The sequence below is a fragment of the Anopheles gambiae genome, chromosome 3, assembly GCF_943734735.2.
Source record: "Anopheles gambiae chromosome 3, idAnoGambNW_F1_1, whole genome shotgun sequence".
NCBI classification, from domain to species: Eukaryota; Metazoa; Arthropoda; class Insecta; order Diptera; family Culicidae; genus Anopheles; species Anopheles gambiae.
In genome coordinates this window covers 79286153-79303656 of record NC_064602.1, presented here as the reverse complement: position 1 = coordinate 79303656, position 17504 = coordinate 79286153, and the positions used below count along the sequence as shown (strand labels likewise).

Below are 17504 nucleotides of genomic sequence, written 5' to 3'. Positions count from 1 at the left end.
ATGATTCCCTATTTATCAGAGAGTATTAATATTCTCGAGCGTCAATACAAAACGGGGTAATAATCGAACATGCCGACGGGACGGGATGGATAATGGTGGGAATGCTTGGTCGTGATGTGCGAAGATGTGGTTATATTTTGGTAAGCATTTTTCCTCTGGGAGCGAATCTAGGCCACATCTGATGTGGTGGTTTCGATATGACTTTGGTGTAGGGAGCTATAGAAGCCCTGCTTTTCCCTCCATTGTTACTGTTTTTTTAAAGCTTTACATCTTTCTTTGCTTGCTTTTAACATGCAGTCTTTTATTTATCTGTGTTAACATTTGAAATTGTCGATAGTATTATTTCTTATTTGAATTATTTGGTTGATATTGTTTCTTATTAAAATTTATTATTTTCTCAATATTTTTATTTCGTCCTTATGATCTGCAAACGTCCCCAAACTTGTCTTTTTTTAATTAAAGATATACCACAAAAGCCTGAAGGAAATATTACACCAAAAACAATTTTAAAAAATTATTGTGTAACACATTTTCACTTTTTTTAAATCGTCATTTCAGAAAAAAAAGTTATCAAGGAACAAATTACTGTACAAATTCTACTAAATTTTTTACGCTAATGCCTACGCCGAATTCCTGCGCTTTTTCCTACGCTAATTCCTACACTATTCCTACGTTGCACATATACTACCGGGAATGGTTGGTCGATTGGACCTGGAATTGTATCGGTTCCAGACCCGGACCAAATTCAAGTATCGTTCTGGATTCGAATCCAGTTCGAAAACAGTTCTAGATACTGATTCGAAAATTAAATGATATCGGGAGCTATCATGGATCCTTATAGATTTGTGATAGGTTCCAGGACCAGTATGGGTTCAGTTTTCGATCTAAGACCGTTATTATGTTGTGTGCAGTTCTTGAACCGGAAAAGATAATGAATTGGTGTCAGGACCAGTTTTGGTTTGGTTTTAAAACTCTTTAGGGGTCGTCACAAGCACTCTTTAGAGTAAAGGAGATATTTGAAATTTAGTTGCGCAGCCCTGTAATCTAGCCAAATTAACTAGTAATTTTCAAAATCCTCTTCACACGCGAGGACGTGTCTTCAAAATTTGGAAAAATATATACAGGGTTTCCCACGATTTATTGGTCAGTTCCCACGATTTTTTGGTGCGTTCCCAAGATTTTTTTTATCGTATCCCATAGATTTTTGGTTCATTCCTATCATTTATTGGTATTTTCCGATTGGATATCAATACAATTGGTCCAAAAAGTTCTGGAAAACGGCCAAAAAATCGTGGGAGCGCACCAAAACAATATGGGAACGCACCAAAAATTGAAGGGAACCAACCAATATATCGTGGGAAACCATGACAAATTTTAATGAAAAAAAAGTTACTAATTCTATTTTATTCACATTTAAGAATACAGCATTGATATTGGAATAAAAAATATACCCAATGCAATAAATATAACACAGGAAGACAAACAAAACTGTCAACTATTGCAATCTATTATTTGCTTTACGTTGAAGGTTTGCAACAATAACAAATGTGTACAACTTTAAAAATGTTTAGTTACTCATGTTTGTACTATGTGTGTTTATCTTAAACAGTTTTATTTTTTCTTTTAAATTATAAGATTCTATCTAGATCTTCATAACATAAGCCTGCTATTACTGTTATTGGAATATAACTTAGAAAGAAATGTTTTGATATATTAAGCTTTTACATTTTAAAATCAACACCTAAAAGCACCTCAAATATGAAATTGTGATATTATTATATGATATTTGTTATTTTCCAACTCAAATTATATACAATCTAACGCACAATGCGAAGATGAGTTAATAAACATTGAAAAGTAGAGCCAAATCTTGTTTTATCCTTTGCAAAGAAGGCTCATACTTAAAGCACACACTTTCGAGCAAAACATTTAATACGAGTCGATCTTTAAATTCTATCGCGCTTTATGTATCTGCTTCACAATTACACGCCATTTCACTTCGTTACATTCGTCTCGAAAACGGTAATGTGTTTATTTGCTCGACGACAAAGTCTGGGTGTGTGAAGCTGGCGCAGAATCAAAGCAACAGGAAGCAAGGTGTGGCACCGGGCGGCAAAAGTACACAAATTCTTCAAAATCCTGCTTTCGAAACGAGTCACTTTTGGGCGAAGCGCATTCTCCCGACCGATGGATGGGTACGCGGCCCATATATGGGACGGAAATTTTAATCACCTTCTCGTTTTCCCATTCGCCATCGTTCCTGTCCCTTTCCTTATGGCCAAGGTGTTAATTCGCAATGCAATGGGACGCTGGCATGTGGGACATCCGGACGGAAGTGGAATTTCCGCCCAAGCGTTGACGCGAAGGAAAGGGCGCTAAAGTGTCTGTCGCTGTGTAATTTCAGGTTTGTTTACTGTTTGCTACGCGTGTGGGATTGATTTGTGCCCGGAGGAAGCAAGAAACAAGTGAACTGAATAGAGAGTGTTACAACCGTCACCGTTGTTACTGTAACGGATTCAATGGGTTTTTTGGAAATTTCTTGTGATTTGGTAACGTTTTATTATGCTTACTGGAATATATTCTCTGCATAATCATAATGTTAAAGACTCTCCGTCCCAGGAAGCTCTAGGAAGTTTATTTTTAAAATTTACTTTGCCAATCTGTTTGTTAGGTTTCTTGATGGTTGATGAGCGCTTCCAAGAAATGTACCAACTTTCACATGTGCAATTTATCTAATTTTCAAAATCTACAGGATTTTGTTTAATTTCCCGGTACGGGCATAGAGTTAAGAAGCGTTGTGTTGGAGTAAAAATTGGTTCTGCAAATGTTCATTGTTTTTGATTCTATGAAACACGCATGCAAAATCGTTATCAATGTTAACGCCATAAGCCAACAGCTTTCAACTGTACCACCGATCAAAACCGGTGGAAGAAATAAAACCTCCAGCATGACAACGATGCTTTTCATTCAAATGCCCACTTGAATACGCATGAATATGTCAACCGCAGCAGTTTTCGAGTGAACAATTGTCGAAAGGATGATACAATTTACACCAGCATCATCGTCATTCGTGCCCATACACTTGTTTAGAGGATGAATTGGTACGTGCACGAGATTATATTTGGGTACGCTGGGTTGCATGACTTTATGAAGGGGTTTTTTAAAAATATCTTTTTTTTTTAATGTTTTCAACGAGAAAAAAGCGGACGATAATGAACGAAAGATAAAATGTTGAAGAGTTTTATCTGGAGAGCATGAAATTAGTGGACTGGAAAAATGTAAATGATTGACATTGGTATGGTTGAAAATTCGATGTAAATAGATTTGCGCATCGCAAAATAATTGAAAAGTTTTGGAAAATACTCCTCTAAAAGACTACTTATAAATCGATCATGTTGGTTTATGAAACATGATCTTTTTTTTTGCAAAAACAGAACATTTAAATTAAGATTGATAACTTTAAAAGAATTACTTATGTATAAGCTTTTCATGAAAATAAACCACTACTAGCAAAACAGTACAAATTATAACCAATTTTTCTTTACATTTACATTAAACATCAGCAAAAATAAGTAGTTTTATGCGTCCAACCATAGGTAATTGAAATTCCTTATAAGTAACTATGGTTTTGGTAATAAGGAAACATGGAGTAAAAATTAAAAGCTTTTAAACTGATTATCTTCCATCCACTAATCTGGATTAGTTAAATTAAACTGGTTTAATTATCTTCCATCCACTTTGCCCATAATTATTTGAGTTAAACTATCGAGAAATTACATTTATTGCAATTTAAGATCGATAAAATTATTTCTAAAATAAAATTTTACAATAATGCGGCCCTTTCCGTTTGAAGCTCGTAGGCTGAAATTTCAGCCTATCAGCTGTTTGCATTGTATAGCAGTTTTCGAGCAGCTATCTAAGTGAGTATAATATACAGGTGGGCTTATCCCAAGGTGTATGAATTTAGAAGGCTGATTTTTATCGCTTCTGCTTCTGAATGAAGATTGTAAGAGTGTTTTGAGTATTCGTCAAGCCTCCAGAAAGCTCGTTGGAGCAAAAGTTTTCACTCGTTCTGTCAAAAAGTGATATTCAAATTTGGTTATAAAAAATGCCATGAGACCACCTGGACTACATACACTTTGATTCCAGATTCGATCACCTGATGTCTTTAATGCACCTTGGGATAAATGTAAACAACACCGTGTTTTCGAGCAGGTACTCGAATCTAATTCTAGCTTTTAGGCTAAAATTTTCTAGACTGAAAATCGCAGGCTAGTTTTTTGTGTGGTTTTGTATGGATTGTTTACATGATTTCAGCCTCCAACTGTCAAACTCCATACAAAAAACTGACTAGAATCGTGAAGGCCCTCAACATTGGTAGGGATGGATTTGCGAAAACTACCATTTTTACGGTACTGAGCCATTATTAACAAATAATTAAAAATAATTCCCCTTTTAAATTCTCTTAACTTCACTTACATTCTCGTCCATTCTTACTTATTATTCACTTTGTCTGCTAATTAACTTGCTCTCGCACTCGTTTCATCGCAACCAAATATTATAACAAATATTAGAGCAAAATTTTCAAAAATATTTTTCAAAATCAGCTAAAAGAAATATAGCTGAAAACCACTAATGTGCAATACTGCAATCTGGCTGTTCTGTGTGGTTAAAGAAAATCAACTAATAATTCATTTACTACTGATTTAAAGCACAAAACAGTTGCTTCAATTCAATTTAAATATTAATTAATACATCCTCACCAATTATCCAATTCGATGCAAACGTTTCAGCATTCTAATTGGGAAAAGTCGCTAAATGTAAACCTTTTACAACCCCTTTAAAGCGTTTCCCTTAACAAAACCACACCAATGCTTCTCGCTAAAGCTCTGCCTCAAAGTTTATGCCACGATCATCATCCCGCAGTTCGCTAAAACTATGCAAACTATTTTTCATCTCTCTCTCTCTCTCTCTTCACATCTCACCACACACATAAGGCACATGATTCTCCTCTTTCGGTTGGCATTACTATTTCGGTGCCAGATAGTCGGAAATAATACCGGCTACACCAGCAAAAGCAGCAACAGCAGCAGCAGCCGTTTTGTAGCGATAATCTTCTGTAGCGGCCACCACCACAAAAACCGCCAAGCTTCCTTTGCCACGCTCACCGCTGGTGGTAGGGGTAAATATTCCACCACGGAACCAGTGGCCGTGGCATCCTGCGCGAGCTTGACAAAGCTAAATTGATTCCTAACGAGATTTATCCTTTTACACGGTGAAATTGATCCACTCAAGACTCGGGCTACATTCCTTCCGTGCCGGCAGCCAAGCAAGCAAGCGAGCAACGGAATCAGCTGTTTTCAGCTCGTTCGGTCGGCGATTTTTTGCTTGTTTGCTTGTTTCATTGTGCTGCCGCCGTCCAGGACGTTTATATTGCAGCCGTTTGGGAGGTGCGGGCCGACAAAAGGAAAGCGACGGACAGCAGTGAGAAAATTTCGCCCCGGAAGGAAGCAGAAAATGCCATCGTATTGTTGCGTGGAAAAACGGGCCGAGAGAATTGAATTATCTCGCGGGTCCGGAACTGGAAGATAATAACCTTGAGCTTGAACGCAGCACGATGAATGGTTAAGCTAGCAAAACACTGATACGATTTCAAACGGTGAACAAGGTAACAGCTTTCGCTCTCTTTCGGGTATTCTAGGAAACAGGTAATACTGCGCTGGCTGTTTGGATCAGGCACGGCGACGCAGGGACGTATGGAGTAGAGCATAAATTTAATTCTGACTATTATTTTTAACACCGTCGTACCGGTAGCAAAACACAAATCACAGCCAATCATTAAAGGGGTATGCTTGTTAAGGAAACACTTTCCCATTTGTACACATCATTATTGCAGGTTGGAACATGCAATAAGTGTTTTGTAGTTTTTATATATATTTTAGAGTTTACATTTAGAAAAAGAAGTATTTACAATTCAGTAAAAGAAAAAAATCTACTGCCAATGTATCAACAAGACAGCGAAAGGTATCGTTAATAGAATGAATCGCATTTTGCATACCTCTAGGCGCTTTAAATCTTTATAGATTTGTTGTGTTTTATTGTACCTCTGGTTCATAAGCTGTAATGCGGCAAGTAGATAAACCGGATCGATTAGGAGGATCGATAGAACTTCCTCCTGATTTGGATGATCTCTTGTTGCGATGCTTTGAACATTGGTCAGCGCTAGTAGCGTTTCGCTTGATCGCAGCATCCTTTAAAGGTAGCGGAAGGAGTGAGAGAAAGGATACACACTCCGCTCGTCATCTTGCTTCTCGTATGATAAGAGCATGTGATAACCGCCAAATAAGAGAGAGTAAGTTTTAAATATTCTAGTGAGAGCGAGACAAATGGAGAAACCGGAACGATTAGGAGGAACGATAGAGCTTCTTCCTAATATGGATGATCTCCTGTTACGCTAGTAGCGTTTCGATTGGTCGCAGCATGCCGAAAAGGGAGCGGAAGGAGTGAGAGAAAGGATAGACACTCCCTCCGCTTGTAATCTCTAGTAGGGGAAGGTAGGTAAAGACGGACACTGCGGGTAAGATGGACACTTCTCATAAATGCATGAAAAAGGTAATTTTCGAGTAATTCAACAATGTAGAATCCAAACTGAAGGTAAAACAACACATTTCAGAACATTTTTGGCAATATATATATGCAAAATTGGTTAAATCCACGAACAAAATAAATTTTCAATCATGTGCACCCTTGTGGATCTAATTTGACTACTGCCGATCTTAAGCTCTACAACTTGTATTGTTTATATTTCCGGAAGTTTTATTTCATGAATGGGTTGTCGCGATCATTAATGAAAAAACTGGCGAAAGAACGAGGGTAAAAGCAATACAAAATATTGTTTTCTGGTGGTTTAAACATTCTGACATCAAAGCGGGAAAGACGGAGACCTTGTTGTAGGGAAAGATGGACACCGAATTTATTGATTTTTTTACATCTTATATCAATTGGTGATGAATATATCTCTTCAAACACCTTAAATAAGGGTATTGCGAAGCAATAAACCAATCAGCAATTAGAGAAAGTATTGAAATAAGCGAGAAATGAAAAACCGGTCAAAATAGTAGCCATTCGTTATGCTATTACTCACTCGACGCTGATGAGGCGCTTCACGAAATCCAATATCTTCTCACGACTTGGACAACTTTAAGCAATAAAAAGATGAGGCATTTATACGACATTGTTCAGGAATAAATGAGAAATTCTACTGGATTACAAAAATCAAATGTTGAATTTTGACATGATGGAAAATGGATTAAACTGTTAACAAGTCCCTCATGAATACTGGGGTCGTGGACTTTTTGCGGAGTAATTTCCTAAAAGGAAGTTCTAGACTGTTGTTTTGTAAGCTAGAGCAACGTCAGCTGTAAGTGTGCGATATGTCAATAATGCTTTAGATGCTGTATTCTACGATATATTACAAGCGCCGTTTACAATTCCTAAATTCATGGCTGAATGAATCGCCGTTGCAATAGACCAAGAATTGGTTTATAAACGTACCAGGACGTGGAAAGCGATAGAATTTGTTAAAATACTGTAAAACTCTTCACTTTCTAACCTTTTTTACAGGTGTCCATCTTCCCCTTCATGGTGTCCATCTTTCCCATATCAGGTGTCCGTCTTACCCGAACATTTCAAAACTGCACGAAAAAAAACATGTTTTTCATTCATGAAAAAAACGCAAAAATCGATGGAAACTTAAAAATTTCAACACATTTTCTGATAAAACATGAGTGTAAGATAATGTATGCACATTTTCATGGTCGTTGCACTTATATATCCCTAGATTTTTACCATTTCCCTTAACGTGTCCGTCTTTACCTACCTTCCCCTATGCTAAACGAGATCAAGATCAAAATCTAAAAAGCAAACTTTAAGCATAAGTGGAGCTGAAACTCGCTAATTGAAACTCGCCAACACTATAACGTGGCTGCCAATTACCGCAACGTAGATTTTGGGCAGTTAGAAAAAAGCTTATTTTTTCTTAAATTGCATCTTGTTTCATGCCAAAATGTTCAGATTAATTTATTGTTTTTCATCAGTTCCACAAATCTGAATCAGAGCTTTTCATCAGTAGCCTAAATTAATTTCCCGATTTAAAAACAACTTATCGTATTTACCAGTTTAAAAAGTTCTAACGCATTTGAGGAAACATCATGCAACCGCACGAGCGCAAGAAACTTTCTCCATTTCACTATATCCACACAGAACACATGCTCCGGTGCCCATGAGATGAAACACTTTCCACTCCGCACCGTATAATTCTTTTCATCCCATCGTTTCTATCCACCCAGCAAGATAAAGATAATAATCCCTTACCACTTAGCGCGCAGATTTGTTCGACAATTTAGATTATAGTCGCTTTGAGCGAAGCATCACCGGGTTCGCTTTCGCTTCGTGTAACGATGATATCCTCTGCCCATTATCTCCGGTCTGGCATAATGAAGATTCCACTCGGAAAGTAATTAAAAAATTTAATCTCTTCGTCGACCATATTTGATAACGCCCAACCTGGTGGTCTCGAGCGAGGAGAAAGGGTGGAATTATGCAAAATAACTTGGGACGGTGCTGACCAGACAGAAGCCTGTGATGAATACGTGTTCCCATACGATCCGAAAAGTTTCTTATCCCAAGGTAAAGACTGTTTGCTATCGAACTCACAGCCACATACTCCCTCTCCTTCTATACTTAAGCGGTATATACTTACACATGTAGAGTTTGCCGTTGCCTTCGCCACCAGTTGCTCGTCCAACGCCACCGTCCAGCCCCAGACCGAGCTCCAGGTCGGCATTGCCCATGCCGTTCAGCACGGTCGCACCGGCGCTCGCCGTGTTGTGCACCACCCGATCCGTCACGTTTCCGGCCGGCCATTCGACCAGATCGAACTGGGACAGCTTCATGTCGTCGGCGATGGTGACGGCCGTGCGACCACTGTTCCACCGATACAGCACATCGTTCGTGGTGTAGCCGACTGGAAAGGCAGGGTCGAGCAGGGCGCAGGCAAAGCGGAACCGGAAAAAGGAAAAGAAGCGAGAAAACGGGAAATAAATACACTCGTAACAAGGAAGTCTCCGGTGGGACCTGACGGCAGGGACCGTGCGGAGCTTTCGGCGGACGTCTCTGCTGCTACCATGTAATTAGTCTATCCCATTTGTGCGGATAATTCGGACGTAATCGTCAGGACGAAACTACTCATTATGGCTGCACATCTTTAATGTAATTAACGAAAGAAGCAAAAATGGTTGCCTATTTGATGGGCGTTGCTCAGAACCGGGTGTGTAGTTTCGCGTGCTTGGGCGCGCGCGCGGTTGAGATTGCACATTTTGGTCGACTTTCGTCTTTCGTGGTACCGACTCGAAGGACGTTTTACAAATTCGCTTAATAGAGATAGTTTAAATAGTACTTTTGTTGGCCAATGTGAACGGAACGATGAAGGAATAATGGATAAGAATGAAGGACACACAATGTTACGTAAACGGGATAATAATATGACATCAAAGGAGTTAGATATGGTAACTGTTCTCTTTAACTGTCAAAAGTATGTAGTAGTGATGGAGCGGTCATCACTCAACCTTCTGGTATTTCTTCAATAATTTTCACGCAAGATTCATGAATCCCGAAAGATTCACAAAACGACCGGGATTCATGGATCTTGAGGGATTTATGAATCTCAAAAGATGCGTAGAGCTTGAGATTCTTCTTATTCTTCTTCTTGGCCTAACGATCTACGTGGTCATGACGGCCTATACAGGCTTTCGAGTCTTCTTAGCTAGAAATATGCAGCTGGACAGTCAGTTCTTGCTATGAGGAGACGGTGCATACGGAGACGGCCTTGGTGCGAGGCTTCAACTTACGGGCAAGTTGTGCGAGTTGACTGCTGCACTACAGGACCGCAAAAAATCAATATCGATAAAATCATCAAAGATTCACCAAAGATTCACGAATTTCTAGAGATTCGTGAATCTTTTAGAGATTAATGAATGTTTGGAGATTTATGATTCTTTATGGATTCATGAATCTTTGGAGATTTGATTCAAGGTTCGAATTAACTAAGATTCGTGAAACACAGTTCTATTTCCAACAGTAGTGTACAAGATTTTGAACCTAAACATCCAGGTATTACTAACAGATGTCGTTAGACACAGCTATCTGAGCATACACAATTCTTGTGAATCTTGATTACAAGATTAGTAGCTTTATGATTGCGATAGTCTGCTGATGTTTACTAATAAAAACAATAACATCTCATCAATCTCATCAAAAACTACTTAAAATTTGAAAGCGACATCTTTTGGAAAACCGATGTACCTGTGAAATGGATAAACTTAGGAGGATTTGAACCATATTTTGGACCTCAATTTTGCCATCTTCTATTTCTAGTAGGATTCTTACATTTATTTTACTAAACTGAATCTAAATTGATTGGTAATAATATTATATGTTACATGTTTTATCAAACTAAGTTACAGTCAAACATTATTAAATAAATTATGATAAAAGCCGAAAAAAGATCCATAAAAGTAAAATTCGTTGTACGATAACAACTACCATTATGTGATATAACAACTGTTGAGTAATATTCACTTAGATGGCTAAAATGGGTAAAAATCACACAAACCACAAATCAAATTATTATGACCTCAAAATCAAATCAAGAAGTAAAACTATCACCACCCACGAACCCCGTTGCTTGCAAAAGTTTAAATAAATATCAAACGCACTTTTATTGCTGTCAGTGTGCTGCCCGCGCTAGAAGATGGAAAACCCAATTTTTACACCCATTGCAGCGGACGTCAATCCATTTCACACCCGCAGCTATCTGTCTTTTCCATTCCAGCGAACCCATCCCGGCAAGTTTTGTGCTTTACAAGAGCTTTACGATGTTTTTCATGAATATTCAACCGACTCGAAAGCGTGATGCGGTGGCCCGTTTGAATGCTGCCACTCTGACCGCGTCCTTAACTCGTCCTGCAAACGAAGGCAATGATGATGGCGATGATGATGATGACGACGACAGAAACGCTGCAACACGCTGCCATTGATATGCTTTTGCGAAAACTTTCACTGCACTTTTGATGCGATTTGTTCGGGCGTATTTTCGGCTGCACGCGGCAGTAGAAATTACATTCAGTTTTCACCGATTCACAACCTTCGTATGCACTTTAACTGTTCCGTTTCTAGTGCAAACTGTGCTTTCCGCAGCTCGTAGCTTGCAGCCGTGTAGGCTTCACTCTCGCAGCCTGGCTTAGTGCAATTTCTTCCTAAACGACACTTCTCACTTCCCATTCAACACCAGCGAACACGGCACCATGCTGGCAGTGTGAATGTAGTGATTAGATCTTTAAGTGGATTTGCATACAAATGAAGAGAATAGTTGATTATGAGCGAGCGTCGGCCTCGGCCACGATTTATGCCGGCGCGCTTATGCATTGGTCGGCGTTCGGGCACGCTTTGCCTGCGATGATTAAATTCTTATAAACCGGGTAGGGAGAGGTTGGTTGGAGGAGCACTTCCTCTTCACTGCCAGAGGCAACCATAGCATGTAGTTTACTGTTTGGAATCGGTCAAGTCCTACCAAACGGGTGAAGAATAATTGAATCAAAACGATTCAAATCACAACCATTGTGCGTTGCGGGCGCGGGTGAAGTAATTCGTGCACAATCCTTTAAGCTGGTGCGGTGGGGGGAAGATTAGACGCATACCAATTGTGCTCCGTCGGCGTAATGGATGCTTAATTTAATCAATTATCTTTAGGTAGAATCACAACTGTAATGGTGACGAAAAATATGCGGACTCTGTCAACAGCTGTCATAGCTAGCTGTACTTTAAATCTTTAGCATCTACTGTAAGATTTATGTCCCCTTTGTGGTGCGGTTTTTTAGTTATTACTGTAGAATTATGACTTTAAGATCTATCATTTTTTAAGCAATATCATCTTTAAAAAATGAGGCTGTTATTTTCCATAATAAATTGATGTCATGTTAAAGTGAACGATTAGAGTTCATCTGGAAAAAAACAGAGCAAGAAATCCTTATTTTAAACATATTTAGATCACATGAAGGTTCAGATAACGTACCAGAATGTGCATAACGTTTAATGCATTGGAAGTGGTGTATTTAGACAAATTGAGGACATCGTCCAGCAACAACGGTTTTTTTGTCAATAGAGGTCATTCAAGAGGGTATGACCATCGGAGCCAACTCCAACATCAAAATAAGGTGAACCAACATGCTCGGGGTGACTTTGGAACATCATCCAACATCAAACTAAGGTTATCCTGTTTAAAAATCTCGATTGAAAACGGTTTGATCTTCTTCAAGAACGGCATGGAATAGGCAGTTCTTACTTTGTTCGTTCCTATCTGTCCATAGCTCCAGTCAAAAGTTCTAGTCTAGTCGTTCGTCGACATAATTTGCGACATAAAACCTAAACTATGTTTAAAAATTCTCGAAGAATGCGACAAATTGACGAATACAATCACAAATGACAATTGGTTGTAGATGGGCCAAAAAAGGAAAAGGAGCCGTCATTTAGACAGAAAACAACTGCATGCGACTCGCGAGCCTCTCGAAAGATTAAAGAATCTCAAAGGATTTTGAATCTCTAGGGATTCATATATCTCCAAAAGATTCTGATTCTCTAGGGATTCATGTATCTCAAGGGATTTATCAATCTCCTAAGATTCATAGAGCTTGAGCATCTTCACCCCTAAGTTCACAGTCACACCTAAGACAACCTAAGTGGTCAACCAGCCTATACAGACTTTCGAGACTTCTTGGCATGTACCACGCCAGCACGATAGTTTATTTTACTACGGACAGACGATTCATGCGAGGTTTAAACACTCGAAGTGCATGTTGTTAAGTCGTGCGAGGTAACAACTTTAGCATCTTTTTCTTCTCATTGTCTCAACATCCGCTGTCGGTCAAGGCCTGTCTGCACCATTAGAGGGCTAGGCTTTCAGTTACTCATTGATTACCCATAGCAGGATAGTCAGTCCTACGTATGGGGACTCGGTCCATTCGGGGCTTGAACCCATGAAGGGGAGTTGTTAAGTCGTACCACGAGACCGGCTAACAACTCTACCATGGGATCGCGCAAATTCAATGTTTTGAAAATCATACCTTTTGAAAGATGAATCCCTGGAGATTCATGAATCTTATAGGTTCTTTGAAGATTCATGAATCTTTCGAGGTAGCGATACGATTCGAGATTCTAATCACTCATCGCTGAAGATTCAGATGAATGAAGCTAAACGAAAGAGTTATGAAACTCAACACTAAAATTATTGTTAAAAATTTATTCAAAATAGTATATTTTCATTATACAAATTTCATTTAAAGGCTTCTTCTCCCAACAAAATGAAGATCCTTTAGTGGAAAATCAAATCAAATGTCATGGCACAATTCAAAACTCTCCGAAAGTATTGTTGTCCCGGTGTGTCCCACATAGCCACTGAATGCAAATGAAATCTTTCTTCTCGCAAAAGTTTTTTGGAGAAAAGTGTACACACCACAATGACACGCAGGAGATGCAAATTACTCAAAGTATTACTTAATGCAACAAGCGATGCAGTTTACCAACGCTTACTCCACCCTGCAGCGGGAGAAGCATCGTAAGCTTCCTGCTGCCCTGGCCCTGGTGTAAGCCACCATTTGCACCATGCAAAGTGAAAATGCGAAACGGGAAAGTGCATCGCAGCGAAATAAACTATCCACACGTGTAGCCGGTTAGTCAAGCCGTGTGTCGGTACACATCCGCTCGATCACTTGTAGTGAGAGCAAAAATATTCACAAAGTTCGAGCGCGTGAGTAGTTTTTGGAAAGTTTTTCCACCCTTCTGTTTGCAAACACCTTCCGACGGCTCCAGCCGCAATCGGATGGCAGTCGTTTTGTTTGTCTGTGCATGTGCAAAACAACAATTTTATTCCAATTGGTCTACACAAACACACACTCACGCGTGCCGGTTCCGCTTCGCTGCAGTCAACTTCCGCCAGAGCGGGCAGACAAGTTTAGTGTGTGTGTGTGTTTCCCGTTTTTGTTTTCCACTTTTCTTACCATGCTCGACTGCCTGTTCACCTTTTCCTGATCCTTTGCTACTAACTCACAAACACACAAGGCGCTACCGTTGGAAACGTGTGCAGTAAAAGTTTACAAACCCGGAAAAATCATACCACATCCGGAACGCACTCGCACCCGTGCCCGTGCTGGTGGTGAAGCGGCGCTGATGAAGGTGAGATTTATTGGCTTCCGGTTTCCACGGGTAACGCAGTTTCCTGTGGTTTCCGAGATGCTCCAACGATCACCGTCATCATCATCATCATCCAGCACGGCACGGGTACGGGTCGCCAGTTGCAGCAACAACTAAATGGAATGGAAAAGGATTCCCACGCCTCGCCAGGTAGCGCGGCACGTAATCGAAATCCGTGTGTTATTTTTCACTTTTATGTTTTGCACCACACCCGCGTTTTGTACGTCTGTGACCCATATCGGTGACATGTGATTGCAAGTGGTTTAAGGTATTTTGCCAGCCCGTCAATATGTGTTCCACCGAATCTGGCACTCGGGGTTGAGAGTGTGTTTTTGTTACGCGACCGCAACCACAATCGATCAACTTTCCGGTCGACGGTGCGCCGGGGATTTAAATATCTAACTGAAAGCACAAATTGAACGGAAACATTCGTTTCGGGATAGGGAACGGGAACAGCTGTCGTGCTGGAAGTTTAATCTGCAGACGAAACGAAACACAATCCAATAATGGTATGGGAAAAGCAATTCGCTTGTTGTTTTGGTTTCTTATTTTAGCAAACATTACTTACACGAACCAAACTTCAGTGGACATCGCTGCGTATCCATCGGGAAGTCCTCCAGGTTCATCGGGCAGCCGGCCTTAATGGTGAGCCTGCGAAAGAAAGCCAATACATACACGGACGTGTGTGTGTGTGTGTGTGTGTATGTTCAGCGTGAAATCAAACTCAAATTATGGTACAAGTTAATCGATGAGGCGGAAAAATCTTAACCACACAAACGCGCCACTCCGCGTATCGTATAACCAACGACTGAATCACAATATCCACAGCACTTTAATAGGATGCACCGGAGACACTGGACTGCATGAAACTAATGGAACGATAATTGGCAATTTGCTACAGTGAGTTCGGCCGGGCCGGGACGGACCTAGTGCGATGAGGATGGAAGAAATGGATACCCAAGCCTGCCACGCTGTACTCCAACGCAATTGGGTGGAAATAGTAAACCGACGGGTACAATCTAGCTATCTAGAAGATGGAGCCGCTCAAGTACTCGCTGGCTCGCGAGTGGCTAAATTTGCTTCCCAGGCAAATTGTTGTCTTCAAATTGGCTTCACTTTGCTTGGCTGAAGTGCTCGAGCGCAATTGTTTTGCAAGAGCGTTTCGAATATGAAACCGACTGTAAGATAGATTTTAATTAGTGTATACTAAGAGAAACCTTTTCTTCTTAAACGTTTCCGACTGCCACTGGCAGGTAAACGGGGAGCTAATGAAACATCGCGGTATAGTTTAATTTTTTATTTGAACCGTATTGGGTGGAAATTTGGCTCAAAGTTTCAACAACTTCTTCGTCGAGCAAGCAAAATGTGACGGTCTTGCATATATATTTTTTTAGATTTTTTAGCCTCAAAAATTTGAATCATTCACAAGACGCCTAAAGATATGCAATCTCATATGCAAAACGTTCATAATCAGAGTTCCATCAGAGGCATTTTCAACGTCTTTTTAAAAATATATAAAGAGTTTCCTAACAGAATGCTTATTTTTATTCTTCGCATTATTTTGTAACTACAGTGGAGCGCAGTTTATCCGGGCTCATCGAGACTTGACCTAACCCGAATATGCGAATAACACTGATAATAAGTCAAATGATATATTTTATCACTAATTGCTGATTAGATTTTGGAAAATTTTCTTATTTTTTGATAAAAATAATCCTGTTTTTAGAAACTTCATGTTATTTGAGAATATTTGAAATTTGCCATGAATAGTATTGTTTTTTGTTATGACAATGTGTTGTGATAATCGTATTTTTTTTTTTCAAATATTCTCCTCAGAACACAATATCATCTTTGTATTGAACTGTCATTTCTCAACAGCACGGATAAACGGACAGCCGGATAAAAGGAACCCGGATAAACGGCGATCCACTGTATATTAATAAATGTCATAATAAAGTGAGAAAGTGAGTTTGAGAACAGTGATAGTAGTTACCAAAAAGACGAGACGAGAATACTTATAAGAACAATTTTTTTATAAAATTTTAAATCTTTTAGTGCATATTTCTATGATTTTTAAAAATCTCTGACGTATTTTATTTATTGTTTTGCATACATTATAACCAATTTTGCATGTTCAAAAAAAACAACATTGAAAAACTGGCATAAAAAATTACCCTGGAGAAATTTTAATCAAAAATTTAACTATAAAAATTTCACATCCTTTCCAATTCAATAAGCTAATAAACATGGACATATTATTTATTTTCTAAAGGAAAGATTCTATTTTAAAGTACGGTAATGATGATGTTTTTGAGCTATTAAACGTAAGAATTGAATACTTGAACGCTTTCTAGTCGACAAGCATTTTGGCTGAATGTTCGAAATTTGCCAGACAGTTTAATATTACAGGGTGTCCTCTAACAAACTCATCAACGTAAACTTCATTTTCAATTAAATTTTAATATCGTCAATAGCGTGTTCAACGCGTGTCCTAGCAACAAGTGACAGATCTTTCGAGTTCCCGTTGACAGTTTTGAAATACGTTTGAAGGGTTTTCAACACATCCTTATGGATTTCAAATGGTTTGAGAAACACTGAATGAAAAAAATCTATGAGTTTCCCGTATGCAAAACTTATGCAAAACAGGATTCTGGACCTTTCCGGAACATGAAATTTAACCATTGAATTAGCACTATAGTTACTTGTTTTTGAAACACCAGAAGCGTTATTATTCTTTTGTTTTCTTTTATACGTACACGATCATCATAAAACATCACATTAACCGACTGATATAACAGGTAAATAGTTCTCACGATCTTCTAACGTTCCACTCCCCATAAAAAGTGCGTTTGTTCAATTAATTTCAGTTCGGCCTGTACGTTCACCAGTGTTCACGAGTCTGCCCGGCTTGCGTTTGCCTAAATTAAACCCATTCCCGTCAACCAAAGCACTTGTCCATAAACTGTACTACCAAGTGGTCCCTGTTCCCCCTCTTACACTCTCGCATCCTTCCAATTGCATCGCCTGCGTACAAACCATGGCAATGAAATTGAATTCCCCCACGCAGTCTGCCAAATTAATCCCCCGGGCAATATTAACTACAGCGCGAGCACAACTCGCGGCTGCTCGTTGTAGTTTGCTACAGACCCGAAACAGGCGCCATCCGCGGACCATTAGATCGGTCCGATCCGAGCAGCTCG

General features: G+C 39.4%; 1 protein-coding gene across 1 annotated transcript in view; it reads right to left on the bottom strand.

The window, feature by feature from the left end:
- Positions 1 to 17504, bottom strand: part of LOC1270594 (gamma-aminobutyric acid receptor alpha-like) — a 30633-nt gene that overhangs the window by 2273 nt on the left and 10856 nt on the right. The window contains exons 4-5 of the mRNA XM_061662975.1: positions 14873 to 14955; positions 8762 to 9025 (exon numbers count right to left, since the gene is read on the bottom strand). Coding sequence (XP_061518959.1) covers positions 8762 to 9025; positions 14873 to 14955 — 347 coding nt within the window. The remainder of the gene's footprint in view (positions 1 to 8761; positions 9026 to 14872; positions 14956 to 17504) is intronic.